The following is a 19023-nucleotide window of genomic DNA, read 5'->3' as shown; positions in this document are numbered from 1 at the left end:
TTAATATTTTTTCTAATATGCTTATTATTTATATTACAATTAGCGTAGTATTTAGGGTTAAAATAGAGAAAATGTTTTTAAATTCCAGTGCAAAGATGCAAATTAGAGACGTTTGGTGGCCAGAAAAATAATATTCCTGTTATGCCATGGTTTAACCACTAGATGCCCGTTTATATTTTTTTTTTTTTTTTTTTAAATGTTAAATTAAAAAAAGATTAATTACTCACATCCCAGTATTATTTTATGACATTTATTAAGAAGATAATATAAGTGAATGTTAAAAAAGGCCAGCAAATACGGAACTTAACCCAATAAAAAAATGTAAATAACGTTTAACCAGTGCAAAGATGCAAATTAGAGACGTTTGGTGGCCAGAAAAATAATATTCCTGTTATGCCATGGTTTAACCACTAGATGCCCGTATGGCTGTTTAATAAATATAGCCTACATATATTTAGCTCTACTCTAGTTGCTGTAAAGAGTTTTACCGGTCATAATTATTTATTTATTTATTTATTTTATGTTTTGCATTGTCTATTTAGACATTATCAAACACTCAATGTTTATAATTTTTTCTTTTTTTTTTTAAATGTTAAATTAAAAAAAGATTAATTACTCACATCCCAGTATTATTTTATGACATTTATTAAGAAGATAATATAAGTGAATGTTAAAAAAGGCCAGCAAATACGGAACTTAACCCAATAAAAAAATGTAAATAACGTTTAAAAAAAAACACAAGGCAACCAACTGCATTCAGGGAAACTCTTTCTTGTATTCCTTCACTGAAACTCGTTCAACTTCCTACAGGGAGAGAAAGATTGCAGAAAGACTAAAAACTTAAAAATATGACAACTAGCATCTGGTTATGATCGCTATTAAGGTGTTTCTCGCGTTACCTAACTGCAAATATAGCATAACTGCCTATTATCTAAAACTAAACATTAACTAAAACACGTTTCATAAAATACAACTACTGGCCAGATTTCCGAGAGGTAAACTAATGCGTTAAAATGCCAAAAACTGCTGTAATTTCCTCAACTTTATGGCGAGTGTGCTTGAGAAGCACTGAAATGAATGGGCTTCAATACTGGAACTATTGGTTGTTTGGAACTATTGGCTGCTCCATGACACGCTTTACTTCCGCATTCCTCAGTTCCTATGGAAGCCTATGGGAGTGTCGCAACTCTATTTCTCAACGGCTCTGGGTGAATTGGCCCAAAAAATCTAATTTGGAATCACATATGAATATGGATTGTCTCGGTTTTATACAAAATACAGACTACAAAAAAACTAAATAAATTTGAGTCACATACGACTCAAGAAGACATCTGAATCACACTGGAATAAAAAAAATATATATATATCATTACATGAACTGCAAAAACTGTCGGTTTTAAATTTACCTCATTCAATGCATGCAGAATCTTGGAGCGAAAGGTGACTGTAGCGCACACTATGGTGATCAGCCAAAAATTGAGCATCACCCCTGAGGACTGGACCCCCTTCATCCGCTCATACTGGATCAAGAACGTAGCCAGCAACTAAAACACATATAAAACACATCCAATTACAAAACACTTCAAATTTGTAAACATCAGGCTAAGAAAAGACCATGACTAGACCATTTTTGAAACAATAATATATTAGGGAGAATTTGTCCTTGAGGCAAGGAAAGTGGAATACTTTCATGTAATTTGAATATGAAATCAATGCAAGCCGAAGAGTAATTTACAAGCAAAGTAGTTTAATTCAGCACTTCCTTTTGTGAAAAAACAGGTCTCACCATTGTAACGCCAAGCATTGTGGGGCTGACTAGGTAGACTGGGGCTATTGTAGCACCATGGCTTCTTTCCCAGAAAGAGTAGAAAACATCTGCCCAGCAGATAAGCCATAGGGTAAACCCAATAGCCTGTTGGAGGAGAGTCACATGACCTTGAAACAGCTGTTGACCTTGGCAGAGTTATCAGTAAACACACTCCCAAAGCACACTGCTACATAAAAAGCATTGTACCGGAATCCTGTTTGTTAATACTCACTGTTTTGGCTCTGTTGAGGTGGGTCATGCATATGTATCCACGGTCATTTCTTTTGAGGTATAGGATGTATAACGGTGCAAACAGCCAGAGGTAGAGGCATGGTATCCAAACCAGCACTGTGTTCTGGAAACATGGTGTCAGGTCTGGATTGTGTGTTTGCCATGTCCGGTTCCAATCCTGAAAACATAAGAGGACAGAAGGGTGTTTCAATTTACTCTGTGTCTCTGGAGATTCTTTGGACGAAACTTAGAAACAAAGTAACAACTGGAGTAGACACAGAGCTCTGAGCTGCCCGGTAAAGCACACAAAGACCTAATGATGTGTGCAAGGAACAAACACTCTTGAGAAGATCTTTCAGCACATTTCATTACACCAAATACACATAATAATGTTCTTTTTAGCAGCATCATATGACCCCTTTAAACTTCTTGACAAAAACAAGTCTTCTTCAAGTAGTGACATCCAAAACATGCCTAAAAATCTCTAAACATGCCTAAAAGCATCTCTTCTCATGATCCTGTGTCTGAGGAGGAAAAACAGGTCAATAAATAAAAGGCTGCTCTGCTAAATTCTCAAGACTAGGACATGAAATGTGATTTTCTTGACATTTGAGCTATTGTACTAAATGCACTTGAATGCGTTTTTTTTTTTTTTTTGGTAATGACACTAATGTTGTGAGTCTTTGTCAAGAACATCACATTTCACCATAAATTCACCATAAGGAAGTTGTTTTGCAAAAAGAAAACTAAGCCCATTTTTAGGACCATTAAGACTTTTCTTATTACTGTAACAAGGAAAAACAAGAAAAAAAATGATAAAAGCAAAGGATAATATATTGTGTCACTTGGGAATTATTTATGTCATGGCAGTATTTGTTGTACTTTTAAATTACTGTAATACAAAAAAAAAAGATGACTGAATGTACTGAATTAATACAATGGGAAAAACAATAAGTAAAACAAAAAAGATACACTTCATAATATTTTAATGAGTAATTCCCAGCAGTTTAATAAGGGGGGGAAAACATGAAACATTTAAATAATGTTATAAAAATGACTTTTAAAAAAGATAATAATTGCATATTTAAATGGAAGTACTTCTTGTACTAATTTTTTTTTTTTTTTTCAATAAAAATAAGAGTGAACTTACTAAATGACTGGGGAAAACACAAGTAAAAAAACATGTAAAACATTTACTTATATTGCCAGTCATAGCGCCACCAGCTGGCAGCAGGAAGATTGCCACATATAAATGACTTTGACATATTCCTCCTATATTGACCACTTTAAATCCATATTGCTCGCCGTTGACTGTTTTACTAAAGCCGCCCGCTGGCGGTGAGCCCGGGTGCGAGGGCCCGTTCATCGCTGCTTGCAGCTTTAATTATTATTATTATTATTGGGTATACATGACTGGAACAATTTTTTCTTTTTCTTTTTGCATTTGTTTTTCATTTTTACTTTACATTTTACAATTTTCACATTTTTAAGTATCCCTATGATTTAAAACAGTTTTAATAACTTTACAAACCTGGTAATCTTTCATTGCATTGTATCATTGGACAAACAAAGGACTAACAATGTACATATAAAAGCTTGGAGCAATTCAAGAAAAGTAACATACTTTCTTGGCATGCAGTCATCTGGTCAGAGTGATTCATAATTCAATATTTTGGCCCTCTGATCCAGAAGGACAAATTGTCTCAACCTGCCAGGCTACAACTAATACTGTTATTCCACAGACATGTCAGACCTTTCATAAACTGGAACACAAACAAACAAAGCTTAATTCTTTGTGAATATGACAAATAATTACCTGAGTTCTCTAATTAAAAGGAAACTACTTAGCATTAGAGAAATTTGCTTAACAAAAACAAGTCAGAGCAGTAGCAAGTCAGCTCTTCAGCTTCACACTGAGATAAAGACACACACTGAGCAGGTGGTCGTGTTATAAATCACTCTTACATACGGCGGTTAGACTGTTATAAACAAATATCAACACTACAGGATCAAAGTCCACAGAGAGTTATAAGCATATATGGTAGTGTGTTGTGTGGCTAACCGGTTAGCTTAGCAACAGTGGCCGCGTCTCAAAACTTGGTAAGCTGTCTACCTAGGCAGCATTATTTGGCGTTATTATAGGTCCATTCAACCCGCATTGAACTCTTCAGGCGCGCATTTGATGCCTGAAAATGCTCTGACCCTCAAAACGCACGTCCAAACGCGCCTATGACGCCCTAAAATGATGTCTAGGTAAGTTAGGCTGCTCGCTGTGTTTTGAGACACAGCCAAGTGTCTCTATGCTGCGGAGCACAAGCCCGGTGAACCTTGACAATCTGTTGAAAACAAAATATCGTCGGAAAAACACAGTTTACGACGATAGGACTGTTTATTTACTCACCCAAAATGGATCAGAACCGTCCAAACTGCAGAAATTGTCAATACCCATTCGCCGCAGGAAGGATCTGTTATAGTAGCTATGTTGGGTTCACACTGCCTCCGTTTCATAACCACTGCTGTGCGCTGTTGTGATGTTGGGGACCCGTATAGACGTGGGATGGATGAGCTGAAAAATAGGGGGCGCTGTTACTTCATCGATTGAACTGACGTAACGGGAGCCACACACGACAATATGGCAAGCCGTTTTAACATTTTTTCCTTAAAACGTACTAGCTCTTTTCCTTCAACTAGTAGCCTACTCGTTTTTAGCTTTTAGTACGTACTCATTACATTCTAAAAATGCTGGGGGGTCTTTTTAGGGTTATTTTTTCATTGTTGGGTAGTTTTTATGTTACCCAGTCCTTGAGTTAGTTGCTGGGTCAATCTCAATTACAGTTGAAACCCAGCTGTTTAGTAACAGTGAGAGGTTTTTACATCATCTTCAGGTGAGAGCAGTTCAGTGAATCAAAGGTTTGAGTACGTTTTATTTTGTCTATAAAGTTGTTACTGTGCTGTAAGTCATTATCCTGTATGTAACGCAGCAAACAGGGACAAGATGACACTCAGTTAAACGCATGTCACAACAGTTGTTGAATGCAATGGAAACGTCTGATGCCTTGCATGAAATAAAATTATTTTTTTGTAAAGATACTGAATTACTTTGAATGATAAAATACGTTCTTAGAACTGTGCACTGTTTATGTATAGGTAGGTTATAAGGAGTCAATAGGGGCATCTTTCTGATATTTGCTGTCTAATATTTAACTTAGAAGAGGATTTAAGTTAATCTTTAAGTATTAGCTACTAGTAACTTTTTAGAACAAAAATATTCTGATCCTATTAAGTACATGTAGTTTTTAACTTTTTTTAACTTTGTCTAAATGAATATATAATAGTAGCTCAAAAATAAGCACTAGTAGCATGAAAATAGATACTAGTACATTTTAAGGATTAAATGTTCAAATGGGTTGCCATTCTAGACAACTATGGGTCAAACAAACTGTGGAAACCATGAAATTAAATCATAATAAGCTTGTATAATGAGCATCAACCTGAGCTTGATGACTTTTTACAAAAGTTTATAGCTGACTTATTATAAATTGGTTATAAACTCTATCAGGTATACTGGCCAGGTTAAACAGAAATAATAAATAATGACTTGATCAGTCAAGGCACTTTAACAGATTGGCTACAGGCAGTCATTTAGTGTTTAATGACCTTTACAAAACTGTCTTTCAGTAGAAAAGCCTCATCATTTGCATTGGCTGTAGGCTATATTCTGATGAATTTGGCTGTAGGATGGTCCAAATGACTTGCTCCACCCACCATTAAGACTCAAAAAATAATAAAGATCACCCAAGGCACTCATTTTTTGAATACTGCTCTAAGCATACGCAGACACTGCAAAACTAAGAAGAGCTTATCGTAGCTTGTAAGTATTAGATCTATGCTTTGCTTTATATAAGCGTAATTAAATATTTAAAGCATCATAAATACTATATATTTTGTAGCAAGTTATATTTATCTTCAAAAAATAAAGCACATTAATTTTTAATTTTTTTTATTTAGTTAGTTAATTGTAATTTAATTGTAATGTATTTTTTTGTAAAATGTTAATTGACCAGTGTTAAATTTTTTTCACATTTGCCATATTTTAAGGTGGAACTCTTGAAATGTTTTGTAAGAATTGCCTGTTTATGCACTGCAGGTTTATTGAAATATTGCAAAGATCATAGGTAATTTGTACATCTGTGATTTTATTATATTTAACAGTAAAAATATTTTGTAAGAAGAATATAAATGTATAGGACATACTGACTGTAAATTGTCCTGGAAATTCGTCATGAAAATCCGGTACTTAAATACAAAATGGCCAAAATAATATGTCAGTGGTGTGTGAGAAAGCTTTTACTGGACACACACCATATAAGGAATGATCATGGGGACTTTATTATCACCTTTCAACAGGTTTATAGCTGTAGAGAATAAGTGGTCCGTGAGTGGCAAAGATATGGCTGTGGTTTGCCTGATTAGAATATAAAATAAGGCTACATGTTTGCACATCCATAAGTAGTGCTAATACATACAGATGATAAACACATTTCTTATTACATCATAAAATAACTCACAGAAATACTTCAAGATGGCCAAGCAACCAGAAAACGAAGACAGCAATGAGTTCCTTTTCCTTGACAATGACTTCAAAAACAGTGGAGTGGCCCAGGCTGATTGGTCGACCAAAAAGATGGTGTGGATACCTTCAGAAAGGGAAGGTTTTCAGTCAGCCAGTATCAAAGAAGAGACAGGGAATGAGGTGGTGGTTGAGCTTGACAATGGAAAGAAGGTGACCGTCAGCAAAGATGAAATCCAGAAAATGAACCCACCCAAGTACAACAAGGTTGAAGACATGGCTGCACTGACTTGCCTGAATGAGGCCTCAGTGCTGCATAACATCAGGGAGAGGTATTTCTCAGGTCTCATTTATGTAAGTTCATTCAAACTTCACCTTACACAGTTGGTTAAACTACAAAAGTCTTTATTCATGATCATATCTCGGTGATTTAGACTTTAGTGACTTTAGAAAGGGGCTTCCTCCCAAGGGCATCATCATATCTTGGGGGTCTTGATATCAAAAAAGTTGATAACGTCTGATCGGATGAAAAAAAGAAGCAAATTTGTACCAATATATGTAAAATGTATAATAATATTGCAGCTTCCTGACATATATTTTGATATATTTCATATTTATTTCAAATCCAGACTTACTCAGGCCTCTTCTGTGTGGTGGTGAACCCCTATAAGTTGTTGCCCATCTACTCTGAGAAGATCACTGAGATGTACAAGGGGAAGAAGCGTCATGAGGTTCCTCCCCACATCTATGCCGTCACTGATAATGCCTATAGGAACATGCTGCAAGGTGACCACCAGTCTTAACTCACTGAATGCACCCTATAAAAACAGTTAGAAAATTCACAGGCTTAATGTGGTTATGGAAACTAGAAAGATACAAAAATCTTCCCAAAAGTAACTCTTTCGATGTTGTGTAATTGCACAACACAAACATAGAATAATAAGGAAATTGTAAAAATGAAGATTAATCATAGTTATTCAGTCCAGCAGAGCCAGCTGTGTATTGGAGAGCGTGTGTCAGGGACTTTGTTTCACAGGCTGTGCCATCAAAATTGCCATACATGGGGCCTTTCCCTTTCTCACTGAAGTTTTTTTACAGCTATTTTTGAAAGGATGAACTGAAGTTAATCTCACCCTGTACTCAATTTAGAATATGTAAGATTTTGGAGGTAGGGATCTCCAGTGAACAATAGTGGAGTTTGTGTTTAGACAGCCGGGCCTCTTGTTAATCTCGTTCAGGTTCTTAACTGTGACAATTCATGCATTTCTTGTCCTGTGTTCAAATGTTTCTTTCTCCACAGAGCGCGAGGACCAGTCTATTCTCTGCACGTGAGTTCTAAATGCCCTACGTGTTATTTGCTCCATATACTCTTAAAAATAAAGTTCTAATGAAACTAGTCCTTTAATGGTAAAGCATTTAGGTTGACCAAGGAAATAAGAATCCATTGTGTCTGTGAGGCACCATTCAGTAAAGATGTAATCAGCAGATACATTTGCAAGAATTACCAAAGCATAAGTTTGACTGGTCAAATATCACATGGGCCATAAAATAATACACATTTATATGCACAATATCATTCTATTTGCTAAGCAGCCTGACATGTAAATTATTATGCAAATTATTATGTGACGTGCGGCAGCATACTTTAATGTATGTTTAATAGTGGTGAGTCGGGTGCAGGAAAAACGGAAAATACCAAAAAGGTCATCCAGTACCTTGCAGTTGTGGCATCATCACACAAAGGAAAGAGACACCAGCTCTGTGAGTTCAAACTTTTTAACATTAAACCAACTAACATGTCATACAGTTATAATAACTTTTTTGCATGCCCTCATTGCTGTTAAGATTTTGATAACAACGTAGTGTTTGATTAGAATAATAGTCGTCTTTATGATAGGATATAAACGCTTCAGCACTTAACGATATGTTTAAATATTACATGGTACAGTGCATTAACACTACTGTGGGTGTGGTTTCATTTACAAATTTGTCCATTCAGATGTGCTTCTGCATATGCTTTGTGATTTTGGATGGCTGTTCATAAAACAAAACACAATTGTTGGATTCTTTTTCGCAATAATTCACAGAATAAACAGATCTGAAATAAAGAATCACAGGACATCACATACACAATCATTGATAGAATTGCTGTCAGAACTTACAAGCTGGAGTCATACTCTGCACTTTTCAATTTTAACTTCTTGTAATGGATTCTTTTTAATCAATTCATTATTTACCCCCATTTAGCAACAAAAAGGACCCCAGTTAGCATATGTGAGTACCTGAGCTTCTTTTCATATATTTTTTGGATGTCAGTGTCTTTGTTATTTTACATGTCAATCATGAATTATGAATGAAACATGGCCAATACCTGAATGGCTTTTCACTTTAATATATGCTAAACTATAATATGTAAAGTACTTTAGAAGTTATAGTTTGACTGCATTGAATCACAATGAATGGCATTTCCTTGGTCCGTTTGTTTAGGGTGAGCTAGAGAAGCAGCTCCTGCAGGCCAATCCTATTCTGGAGGCATTTGGCAATGCAAAGACCATCAAAAATGATAATTCCTCAAGATTTGTGAGTTAACAATTTATTGTTTTGGTCTTGAATATTTGCTCATTATCATTATAATCAACATTAGTATAAAACGTTTGCTGTTTTTCCTTCTCAGGGTAAATTTATTCAAATCAACTTTGACAACACTGGCTACATCGTTGGAGCAAACATTGAAACCTGTATCCTAACAAGTCCACATTTCCACTGAATCTGTACAACAGTTTGATATCAAAATCAGTTAGAACAATCATTTCTAAAACATATTTAGACTTACTTTACACCACAAAGTCAAGCACATTCATTTTGTCTTAATGAATCCAGACCTCCTGGAAACGTCTTGGTGTATCCGACAGGCCAAAATCGAGAGATCCTTCCACATCTTCTACTACATGGTGACTGGAGCCAAAGACAAAATGCGAGGTGGGTGAGGACCAAGAATTTCTATCACAGCAGCTACGAATTGAATCTTGTGTGATTACATTCACAAATACAGATCAGCTAATTATGCCAGTTTATTAGTTTGCGTTGCAGATGTACACAACAGAGTTTATTTTGATGTTACTTTCTGCCTTCTAAAAGTATTAAATTAATTTTGACAGTTTTAGGCATCATTTCAGACATACCACTAGCAGTCATTCTCTTCCACAGATGAGCTCTTGCTAGAGGATTTTAGTAACTACCGTTTCCTGGTGGCTGGGCATGTGCAGGTACAAAACCAGCAAGATGATGAGATGTTTGAAGAGACTCTGGAAGCCATGGAGGTCCTGGGCTTTAATGAGGAGGAAAGAATTGGTACTTACCAAAACAATGACTTATTTTATAATTTAACATCCTATATTTTCATGCTGTTTTACATGAAGTGTTGTGTTTCTTTTAGGCATGTTGAAAGTATGTTCTACTGTACTGCAACTGGGGAATATTGAGTTCAAAGCAGAGAAAAACCAGGAGCAGGCCAGCATGCCGGATAATACAGGTAAACAATCAGAGGGATTAATCTGTGATGTTGCTCTTATCCTGAACTGTCCCGACTAAAACAAAATGCTCGTATGTTGTGGTAAATGCATCCACCAGCTGCACAGAAAGTGTGCCATCTGCAGGGGATTAATGTGACTGACTTCACCAAAGCTATTCTCACTCCTCGCTTCAAAGTAGGCGGAGAGCTGGTACAGAAAGCACAGACCAAAGAACAGGTGCATTACCACACTATGCCATACAGCCATAATGCAATATATAATGCAACATTTTTAAGATTTCAGCAGATTTTGTATTTGTACTGTTTGGAGTAAACAGTTTTATCATTACTTTTCAGTTACTAGTAATTACACTGACCAAATACAATTCTCAACACTCCTAAAAATAAACGTTCTTCATTGGAATCTACTGCACAAAAGTTTTTTCAATAAACAACGAAAAAAAATATATATATATAATGTGTCATTTTATATAATATACTAATATGTCCATTTATCAGGCTGACTTTGCAATTGAAGCCTTGGCCAAGGCCATGTATGACCGTCTGTTTCGCTGGATCTTGGCATGTGTCAACAAGGCTCTAGATAAGACAAAGCGCCAGGGAGCCTCTTTTCTGGGCATCTTAGACATTGCTGGGTTTGAGATTTTTGAGGTGAGTCTGACAGGGTAAAATTCTTCATTAGCAGATTATAAAATCCAAATGTGAACTTTGAAACTCAAGGCTTTCCTTTTTTGCCTTTCTCACAGGATAACTCGTTTGAGCAGCTGTGCATCAACTACACCAATGAGAAACTGCAACAGCTCTTCAATCACACTATGTTCATCCTGGAGCAGGAGGAGTACAAGAAGGAAGGCATCGAGTGGAATTTCATCGACTTTGGTCTGGACCTCCAGCCCTGCATTGAGCTCATTGAGAGACCGGTCGGTTTATAAACAACACCATTCTAAGTATAATAATCTTTGATTATCTGTAAAAGTTACTCAGTCATGACATTTCTTTTGTTTTTCCCTTACAGAACAATCCTCCAGGTATCCTAGCTCTGCTAGATGAGGAGTGCTGGTTTCCAAAAGCAACGGATGTTTCCTTTGTCGAAAAACTCACAAACACCCACTCAAGCCACTGCAAATTCTCTAAACCTAAGAATCTAAAGGAGAAGGCTTTCTTCACTGTGCAACACTATGCTGGCAAGGTATTCAAAAGTCTGGGGTCAAAAAAGATATATATTTAAAATATTAATAGTTATTCTGCAAAAATACATGTTATAAAAGATTTCTATTTCAAATAAATAACATTCTTTTGAAATTTCCATTCTTAAAAAAAAAATATATATATATCACTACTGTACTTTCAGAAAAATATCAAGCAGCACAAGTGATAATGATAATTATTTTTATTTGTTTGTTTTGAGCTTCACTAATAATGAAATTTTTTTAAATGCGATTTTTGCTTTAGTGGATATTGTATTCTTTTTTAACGCCATTGATCTTTTTTTTAACATTTTATTTTTGCTGGTACAAAATATTGTATTATTTTTGCACTTGAATGATAATTAAAAATATTTTTTATCCGTTTATTTTTTAAAAAAAAAAAAAAAAAATATCACTACTGTACTTTCAGAAAAATATCAAGCAGCACAAGTTTTTTCAACATTGATAATAATAAGAAATGTTTCCTGAGCATCAAATCAGCATAGAATGATTTCTGAAGGATCATGTGACACTGAAGACTGGAGTAATGATGCTGAAAATTCAGCTTTGCATCAACAGAATAAATTACATTTTAAAATATATTGAAATAGAAAACACTTATTTTATATTGCAATAATATTTAACAATATAACAGTTTTTTGCTGTATATTTGATCAAATAAATGCATCTATCTATCTATCTGAACAGAGCAGAAGTACTTAACATGAGGTCATTATAAGAATATATATATATATATATATATATATGATTAGTATAATAATGTTTTTTTTTTATTTAGGTGGATTATAATGCCACATCTTGGTTGACTAAAAACATGGACCCACTCAATGACAATGTCACAGCTCTGCTGAGTAACTCTTCCAGTGCATTTGTGCAGGACATCTGGAAAGATGGTAAGTCTTTGTTAGGATAAGTAATAACAAGGTTTACTTGAATCTGAGCAGAAAGACAGTAATGTGTGCTCTACAAAGAAAGCTTTTATTTTTCTAACATATTTATATTAAATGCAACCGGTCTAAAATGTATTTTGTTTTTATGTGTTCCCATAGTGGACCGTGTGGTGGGTTTGGAAACCATGGCTAAAATGGCTAAGTCTGATAGCGCAGCTCCTACTGCTTCAAAGTCCAAGAAAGGCATGTTCCGCACCGTAGGACAGCTGTACAAGGAGTCTCTTGGCAAGCTCATGACAACTCTCCATAACACTCAACCAAACTTTGTACGCTGCATCATTCCCAACCATGAAAAAAGGGTATGCCACAGCAAATATCATACTATAGTGATTCATATCTGTATTTATAGTATAACTAAACAAGATGCCTTTTCCAAAAGGTAGACAAGAGCAGATTTCACATGATTTGTGCTATATGGGATTTAAACATGAATTATACTCTTTATCCCAAGTGGGTGTATATAAAATGTACTGCTTTTGTCCTTAGGCTGGCAAGATAGATGCCCACTTGGTTCTCGAGCAGCTGCGCTGTAATGGTGTACTGGAAGGGATCCGCATCTGTCGCCAGGGCTTTCCCAATCGCATCGTCTTTCACGAGTTCCGCCAGCGGTGAGTCACTTCTGAAACACATGCTTGATCATTTCAAATATAGAGTTCGTAGATTTGGATGCTTCCAATTGGCCAGAATACTGATTGCAATCTTTGATCATTTCCAAGCTATGAGATCCTAGCTGCCAGGGCTATTCCTAAAGGATTCATGGATGGAAAACAAGCCAGTACTCTTATGGTGAGTTGAGTAAAATATATGTACTTATACTGTACTGACAAAGCAATTTTTATTTTAACCTATCGTTCCTTGATGACAATTGCTCCCTGCTTTTTAACCATCAGATCAAACATCTAGACTCGGACCCCAACCTGTACCGGATTGGTCTGAGCAAGATATTTTTCCGCACAGGAGTATTGGCACAGCTGGAGGAAGAACGTGACCTGAAACTGACTGATATTATAATTGCCTTCCAGGCCCAGGCCCGTGGCTTTCTTAGCAGAAAGTGAGTTCTTGTTAAATCAGTGCAGATATACTGCATACCATCAACCTTTGAAGCTTCTTGCACTGTGTATTTACTGTGATTGTAGTTTCATTTTGGCTAAAAATGTCACAAAAAGTACAAGTTTCAAGTTTCAGGTAAACCATTCCATCTAAAATCTCAATTTACAGGGCGTTCAGCAAGAAACAAAAGCAACTGACAGCCATGAAAGTGATTCAGAAGAACTGCGCTGTTTATCTGACACTCAAGAACTGGCAGTGGTGGAGACTTTTCACTAAAGTAAGTCCTAAACACAACTACACATATCCATGTAAATTTAAATACCAGTGTAGTCATTTTATGTTTCTGTTTAGGTCAAACCCCTGCTTCAGGTGACTCGTCAAGATGAGGAGATGAATCAAAAGGAGGAGGAGCTTCATAAAGCCAAAGAAATTGCCCAGAAGTCTGAAGCTGAACTTAAGGAGATCACACAGAAACACAACCAGGTACAAGAGCAGAACAATATGTGATCCAAACTCAACTACAATGGTACATTCATTCATACTGAATCACTATCAATACAACCATATTTGCTGGAGCGTGTATTTCATCTCTAATAGGTGGTAGAAGAGAGGAACCAGCTTCAAGCCAAGCTACAGGAGGAGGCAGAGTTGTATGCAGAGTCTGAGGAGGTTAGGATACGGCTGGAGGCCAAGAAGCAAGAGCTAGAGGAAGTGCTGCATGAGATAGAGGCTCGACTTGAGGAGGAGGAGGAGCGAAGCCAGGTCTTTCAGCAAGAGAAGGCGAATCTGCAACAACAACTCAAGGTCGAGTAATGATCAATTATCACAGACTAAGTGGAACAACGAGACTGTAATTTGTTAATTGTAATTTTACTGTATTTTTTCTCTCGCTCTCATTTTTCTGAAAGCATAAGAAAGGGAAGAGATAATAGGAAAATTAAATAAGAAAACTGTACTCATCTATTGCTGTGTGTAGGATTTAGAGAAACATTTAGCAGAAGAAGAAAAAGCTAGACAGAAGCTTCAACTGGAAAGTGGGGCTGCAGATGGGAATATTAAGAAATTTGAGGAAGATCTTTTCATCGTGGAGGATCAAAACAGCAAGTTGCAGAAGGTTTGTATTGAGTTTCACCAGGCGGTAGTTTTATTTGGATCATCATTATATTTTTTGTGGAAAATGAATATCAGATCTGGGTAATATGGCTGCTGCTTATGTGCGTTTAGGAGAAGCAACAGTTGGAGGAGCGGCTAGCTGACTTTTGCTCCAACCTTGCTGAGGAGGAAGAGAAATCCAAAAACTTGACCAAACTGAAGGCTAAACATGAATCTATGATTTCAGATCTTGAAGGTTTTTTCATTATGACTTTTGATTCTATAGTTTGAAATTATTTTAAACCCAACCAAATGAATTGATTGATCAAATAATAAGCAAATACCATGTAAATATTCAAGTAAATACCTGCTGTGTATCTGTGCAGTTCGAATGAAGGAGGAAGAGAAAAGTCGGCAGGATGTGGAGAAAGCCAAACGTAAACTGGAGACCGAGTATAATGATGTACAGGAACAATTAAAGGACGCGCAGACCCAGATAGCAGAACTCAAGACACAACAATCCAGAAGTGAAGTGGAAATTCAGGACCTTCAGGCATGGTACATTGTTACTCACACCATAGTTGACTGTTCAAAGACACTGCTTCACTGCTCATTGTAAATTGTAACCAGACCATATGTATATTGACCAGCATGGAAAAAGAATCAGCTCAGAAGAGCAATGCTGTGAAAAAGATACAGGAAATGGACGTGCTTGTCTCAGAGCTTCAAGATGAGCTCGAAGCTGAGCAGGATACTTGTAGAAGGTCAGAAAAAGCCAGAAAGGAGCTGGAAGAAGAGCTGTTGGCCCTGAGGACTGAACTGGAGGACTCACTAGACACTACAGCAGCACAACAACAGTTACGGTGAATATTTAAATGTGTAACTTTCAAATAGTAATTTATTACTTTTTACCATTGTAGAGGTCAGGAACATGGTAAAGTAGATGTTAGTCTTTTTTTTCGGACAGGGCTAAGAGGGAGCAGGATGTGGCCATGCTGAAGAAGTTGATAGAAGATGAAGGCCGAAGCCACGAGGCTCAAGTGAATGAGATGAAACAAAAACATGCTCAGGCTGTAAATGAACTTAGTCAACAGCTAGAGCAAACCAAACGGGTAAGAAACCTGCTTAACATTGGCATATAACAAAAAATTACAGTGCAAGAACAACACTAACCCTTCAATTAGGTACTTCGGTACTTTTAATAAGGTAAGTCCTTTGGATATAAGAGTCTGCGAAATGATTAAAAGTAAATAGATTTAGATTTCTTAAACTGAACCTGAAACACAGGCCAAGGCCAGTCTGGAGAAGGCGAAACAGGCCTTAGAGAAGGAGGTTGTAGACTTGAATGGAGACCTTCGCTCGCTGGGTAATGCCAAGCAGGATGTGGAACAGAAGAAGAAGAAGGTGGAGACCCAGCTTGCTGACCTTCAGACTTGCTTCAATGAGAGTGAAAAGAAGAGGGAAGAGTTTGGAGATGCAGTGTCTAAACTGACTGTGAGTTTTACATTCAGACATGTTCTTTGAATAAACACTTATACATTATTATAATAGAAACATAGAAACAATGCTGGGTTTCTGTACAAACACCTGATTTATGTATGTCTTTTGTAAAAACTCTCAGATGGAGTATAACAATGTGAATAGCATCCTCAATGTGGCAGAGAGCAAGAACATCAAGCTGAGTAAAGAAGTTACTAGTCTCAACTCACAGCTCCAGGATACACAGGTATTGTATAATCTAAAGCAGGGGTTTAAAAAAAAACAAAAAAAACAATTTCATTGTGCTCTCTAAACACTGAAATCATTTATTTTATTGTCAGATAAAAAAAAAAAAAACAGAAAAGATATTATAATAATATTTTACACCAATTTATATATTTATTTTTACTGTATAAATAGGTCATTGTACATAAAAATATATAGCTGCCTTTATATTTTTAGGAATCATAATTAGAGTAAAAAAAAGTTGGAAACCTAAAGAATCTAAACAAAGAATTGTGACAGAATTGTGATTTTGAGAACTCTTGTCTCTTGATGTTTTGTCTATCTACCTATTTAGGAGATACTTGGTGAGGAGACCCGTCAAAAACTTAATTTTTCCACTCGGCTACGTCAAATGGAGGATGAACGAAACAGTCTGCTGGAACAAATAGAAGAAGAGGCAGAAGCCCGAAGGAGCATGGAGAAACAGGCCTCCAGCCTTACCACACAGGCCAGTCACTCACATTTGCACAGAACACCTTAAAATAATTTAATTAAGCATCTCAGTATATGACAAACAGTTGTGCCAAATAAATATACAAATGAAGCTAATTTCATTTGTTTAAAATAAGTTTGTTTCTACTATAGTTGTCCGATGCAAAGAAGCACAGGCTGAGCGAGAGAGAGATGACATAGCAGGGGAGATGGCAAGTTGGAAAAGTAAGTTGGGAATTAGTATTTGCAAAATGGAAGAATAAAGTTACAATATTAAAACTGAATATTTGGAATTTTAAAATTGTAAAATACAATATGCAATGACTGTCCACTGATAGACCTGGCATGTCTGATGAGAGGCGTCTGGAAGCCAAGATTCAACAGTTGGAAGAGGAACTTGATGAGGAACAGGCAAACACGGAGACGCTCAATGAGAGACTGCGAAGAAGTGTACAGGAGGTGATTGAGTTAATGTGCCGTTCATCCACTTGTATGCTGTAGCAAAGGTGTTCTTTCAAGGTGATACCACAGATCATTTTCATCTATAACTAGGTGGATCAGCTGACCAGTGAGCTGCATGTCGAACGCTCCAATGCTCAGAGGATCGAGAGTGGCTGGCAGCAAATGGAGAGGCAGAACAAAGAGCTGAGGGCCAAACTGCTGGAGATGGAGGGACAGGTCAAGTCCAAACAACGGGTCTCCGTCGCTGCACTAGAGACCAAGTTACAACAAATGGAGGACCAACTGGACCATGAGAGCAGGTAAGATCATAAGTGTTAAGATGGATTTGGCTGTAAAGACAGAGGGATTCCAACTAGTCGTGTTTTTTTTAACAGGGAGAGACAAGCTATTGCCAAGGTCATGCGTCAGAAAGACAAGAAACTAAAGGAACTGATGATTCAGATAGAGGATGAACGAAAACAGAAAGAGCAATATAAGGACCAAGTATGGAGGATTCTTGAACCAAGAGGTTCCACGTTTTCTCATATCATTGACAACTGACTGCCGTCATCCTTGTTGTAGGCTGAAAAAGCAAATCTGCGATCAAGGCAGCTTAAGTTTCAGGTGGAAGAGAGCTACGAGGAGTCTCAGCGTGCCACTGCTGCCCGGCTAATATACTTTTTATATATTTAAAGATAGTACATTTTTTGTTAGTATATTTGCAATGTACTATTAAAACAGGTAATATATTACAAATACAATAAAGTATACTTTTTTTTCACTAGGGTTTAAGGGGGTAATTCACCGATTTCAAGATGAGGCTTTAATAAACCTTGGCTGTCAAGGGAGTAGAAATTGGTGGTACATGACTAGAGAAAACAGAGAAGTGTGGAGTTCCTTTTTGCCAAAAGCTTAAACCACATAAAGCATTTTTTAATCCACTGTCCATTGACAGGATCACAAAAATAAAGAAGTTCGATCTGTAGTTTTAACGCAATCCCTGGAACTGTCTAAAGTCTGCCAGATGATGCAAAAAGACAACTACAACTACAGAACGAACTTCCGCATTCCTGCTTACAAATTAACTGGATGGTAACATGGAGAAAGAGTACACATTATTCATTTATATATACTACTGACACTGTAACAATGCAAAGCTGGATGGAAATCTGCAAACATATAATTTAAAGAGATGCTTTGAAAAAATGTGCATCATTTACGTCTGTCAAATAGTTTTCTTAATTCAAAGTGTATAAGGCACTTTTGTTGACCTAAAATGTCTTTTCTGCTTCTACATAGATGGCTAGCTGTGCCTGCATGTGATACAGCATTAAGGACCATAACCAAGAGTTCTATCATTCCTCTAACAATACCATTTCTAGGTATCGTTCTGGGTACCATTTCTCAAAAAATCAGTCCTGTTAACGAGACATTTATTTTGAAGGTTATGGATTAACCAACAATAAAATGGTTTTACAGACAGGATAAACTAAGCATTGCCTTTGCTGAGGAATGCATGGACATTGCAAATCTTTAGGTTCATTAATAGCAAAGAAAACCCATGTTGACAATAATTGGCAATTGTGCATACATTGACAAATACTTTACAGAAATTGAACTGTAATGACATCTTTAGTGAGGTTATTGCTTACAAGAGGCCCTGAGATGGTGTGATCTAGTGTACTAAATCTTTTTAATCAACCATCATTCTCCATTTCTAATTTTCTATCATTTTTCATTAGTACCTCTAGGCAAAAATGGATAATATAATGTATCAATTCTTCCTTACATTTCTATTTTTAACATAAAAATATCTGTACCCTTCACTGAAGTATTCATATTGCTTGTTACTTAAATCTACAACTCAAAGAGAAATGTGAAAACTAAGCGATTAAACTCAGAATTCAGTTTCTCCTCTTCATGGAATCCCTGACATATCAGAGAAT

The 19023-nt window shown here is 36.4% G+C and overlaps 2 protein-coding genes across 2 annotated transcripts in view; one reads left to right on the top strand and one right to left on the bottom strand.

The window, feature by feature from the left end:
- LOC107720005 (multidrug resistance-associated protein 1-like) overlaps positions 1–4601 on the bottom strand; it is a 24527-nt gene extending 19926 nt beyond the window's left edge. Inside the window, exons 1-4 of the mRNA XM_016527570.1 lie at positions 4440–4601; positions 2040–2216; positions 1787–1912; positions 1407–1544 (exon numbers count right to left, since the gene is read on the bottom strand). Of these exons, the coding sequence (XP_016383056.1) occupies positions 1407–1544; positions 1787–1912; positions 2040–2216; positions 4440–4487 (489 nt within the window). The 5' untranslated portion in view covers positions 4488–4601. The remainder of the gene's footprint in view (positions 1–1406; positions 1545–1786; positions 1913–2039; positions 2217–4439) is intronic.
- Positions 4602–6590: 1989 nt separating this feature from the next.
- Positions 6591–17770, top strand: LOC107720080 (myosin-11-like). The gene is made up of 34 exons (XM_016527686.1): positions 6591–6962; positions 7238–7394; positions 7909–7936; positions 8272–8369; positions 8856–8872; positions 9096–9188; positions 9283–9346; positions 9489–9587; positions 9816–9959; positions 10045–10140; positions 10239–10357; positions 10639–10791; positions 10887–11060; positions 11156–11329; positions 12127–12241; positions 12398–12597; positions 12785–12906; positions 13015–13084; positions 13189–13349; positions 13517–13625; positions 13700–13831; positions 13946–14152; positions 14325–14462; positions 14573–14696; positions 14827–14998; positions 15091–15303; positions 15408–15552; positions 15728–15934; positions 16062–16166; positions 16500–16669; positions 16975–17095; positions 17189–17397; positions 17473–17581; positions 17660–17770. Exons 1-34 carry the CDS (start codon positions 6621–6623, stop codon positions 17768–17770), a joined length of 4698 nt encoding a protein of 1565 aa, XP_016383172.1. The 5' UTR covers positions 6591–6620.
- The last annotated feature ends 1253 nt before the right edge of the window (positions 17771–19023 follow it).

This window comes from Sinocyclocheilus rhinocerous, unplaced genomic scaffold (assembly GCF_001515625.1).
Source record: "Sinocyclocheilus rhinocerous isolate Xijiao unplaced genomic scaffold, SAMN03320098_v1.1 scaffold273, whole genome shotgun sequence".
Classification (NCBI taxonomy): Eukaryota; Metazoa; Chordata; class Actinopteri; order Cypriniformes; family Cyprinidae; genus Sinocyclocheilus; species Sinocyclocheilus rhinocerous.
The sequence above is the reverse complement of the archived record's forward strand: the minus strand, read 5'-3'. Positions and strand labels throughout refer to the sequence as shown.

Coding starts and splice junctions, on each gene's coding strand:
- LOC107720080 (XM_016527686.1), top strand. CDS start 6,621: ATGGCCAAGCAACCAGAAAACGAAGACAGCAATGAGTTCCTTTTCCTT. Junction 10,792..10,886: donor CTGGGTTTGAGATTTTTGAG/GTGAGTCTGACA, acceptor CCTTTCTCACAG/GATAACTCGTTTGAGCAGCT. Junction 12,242..12,397: donor GCAGGACATCTGGAAAGATG/GTAAGTCTTTGT, acceptor GTGTTCCCATAG/TGGACCGTGTGGTGGGTTTG.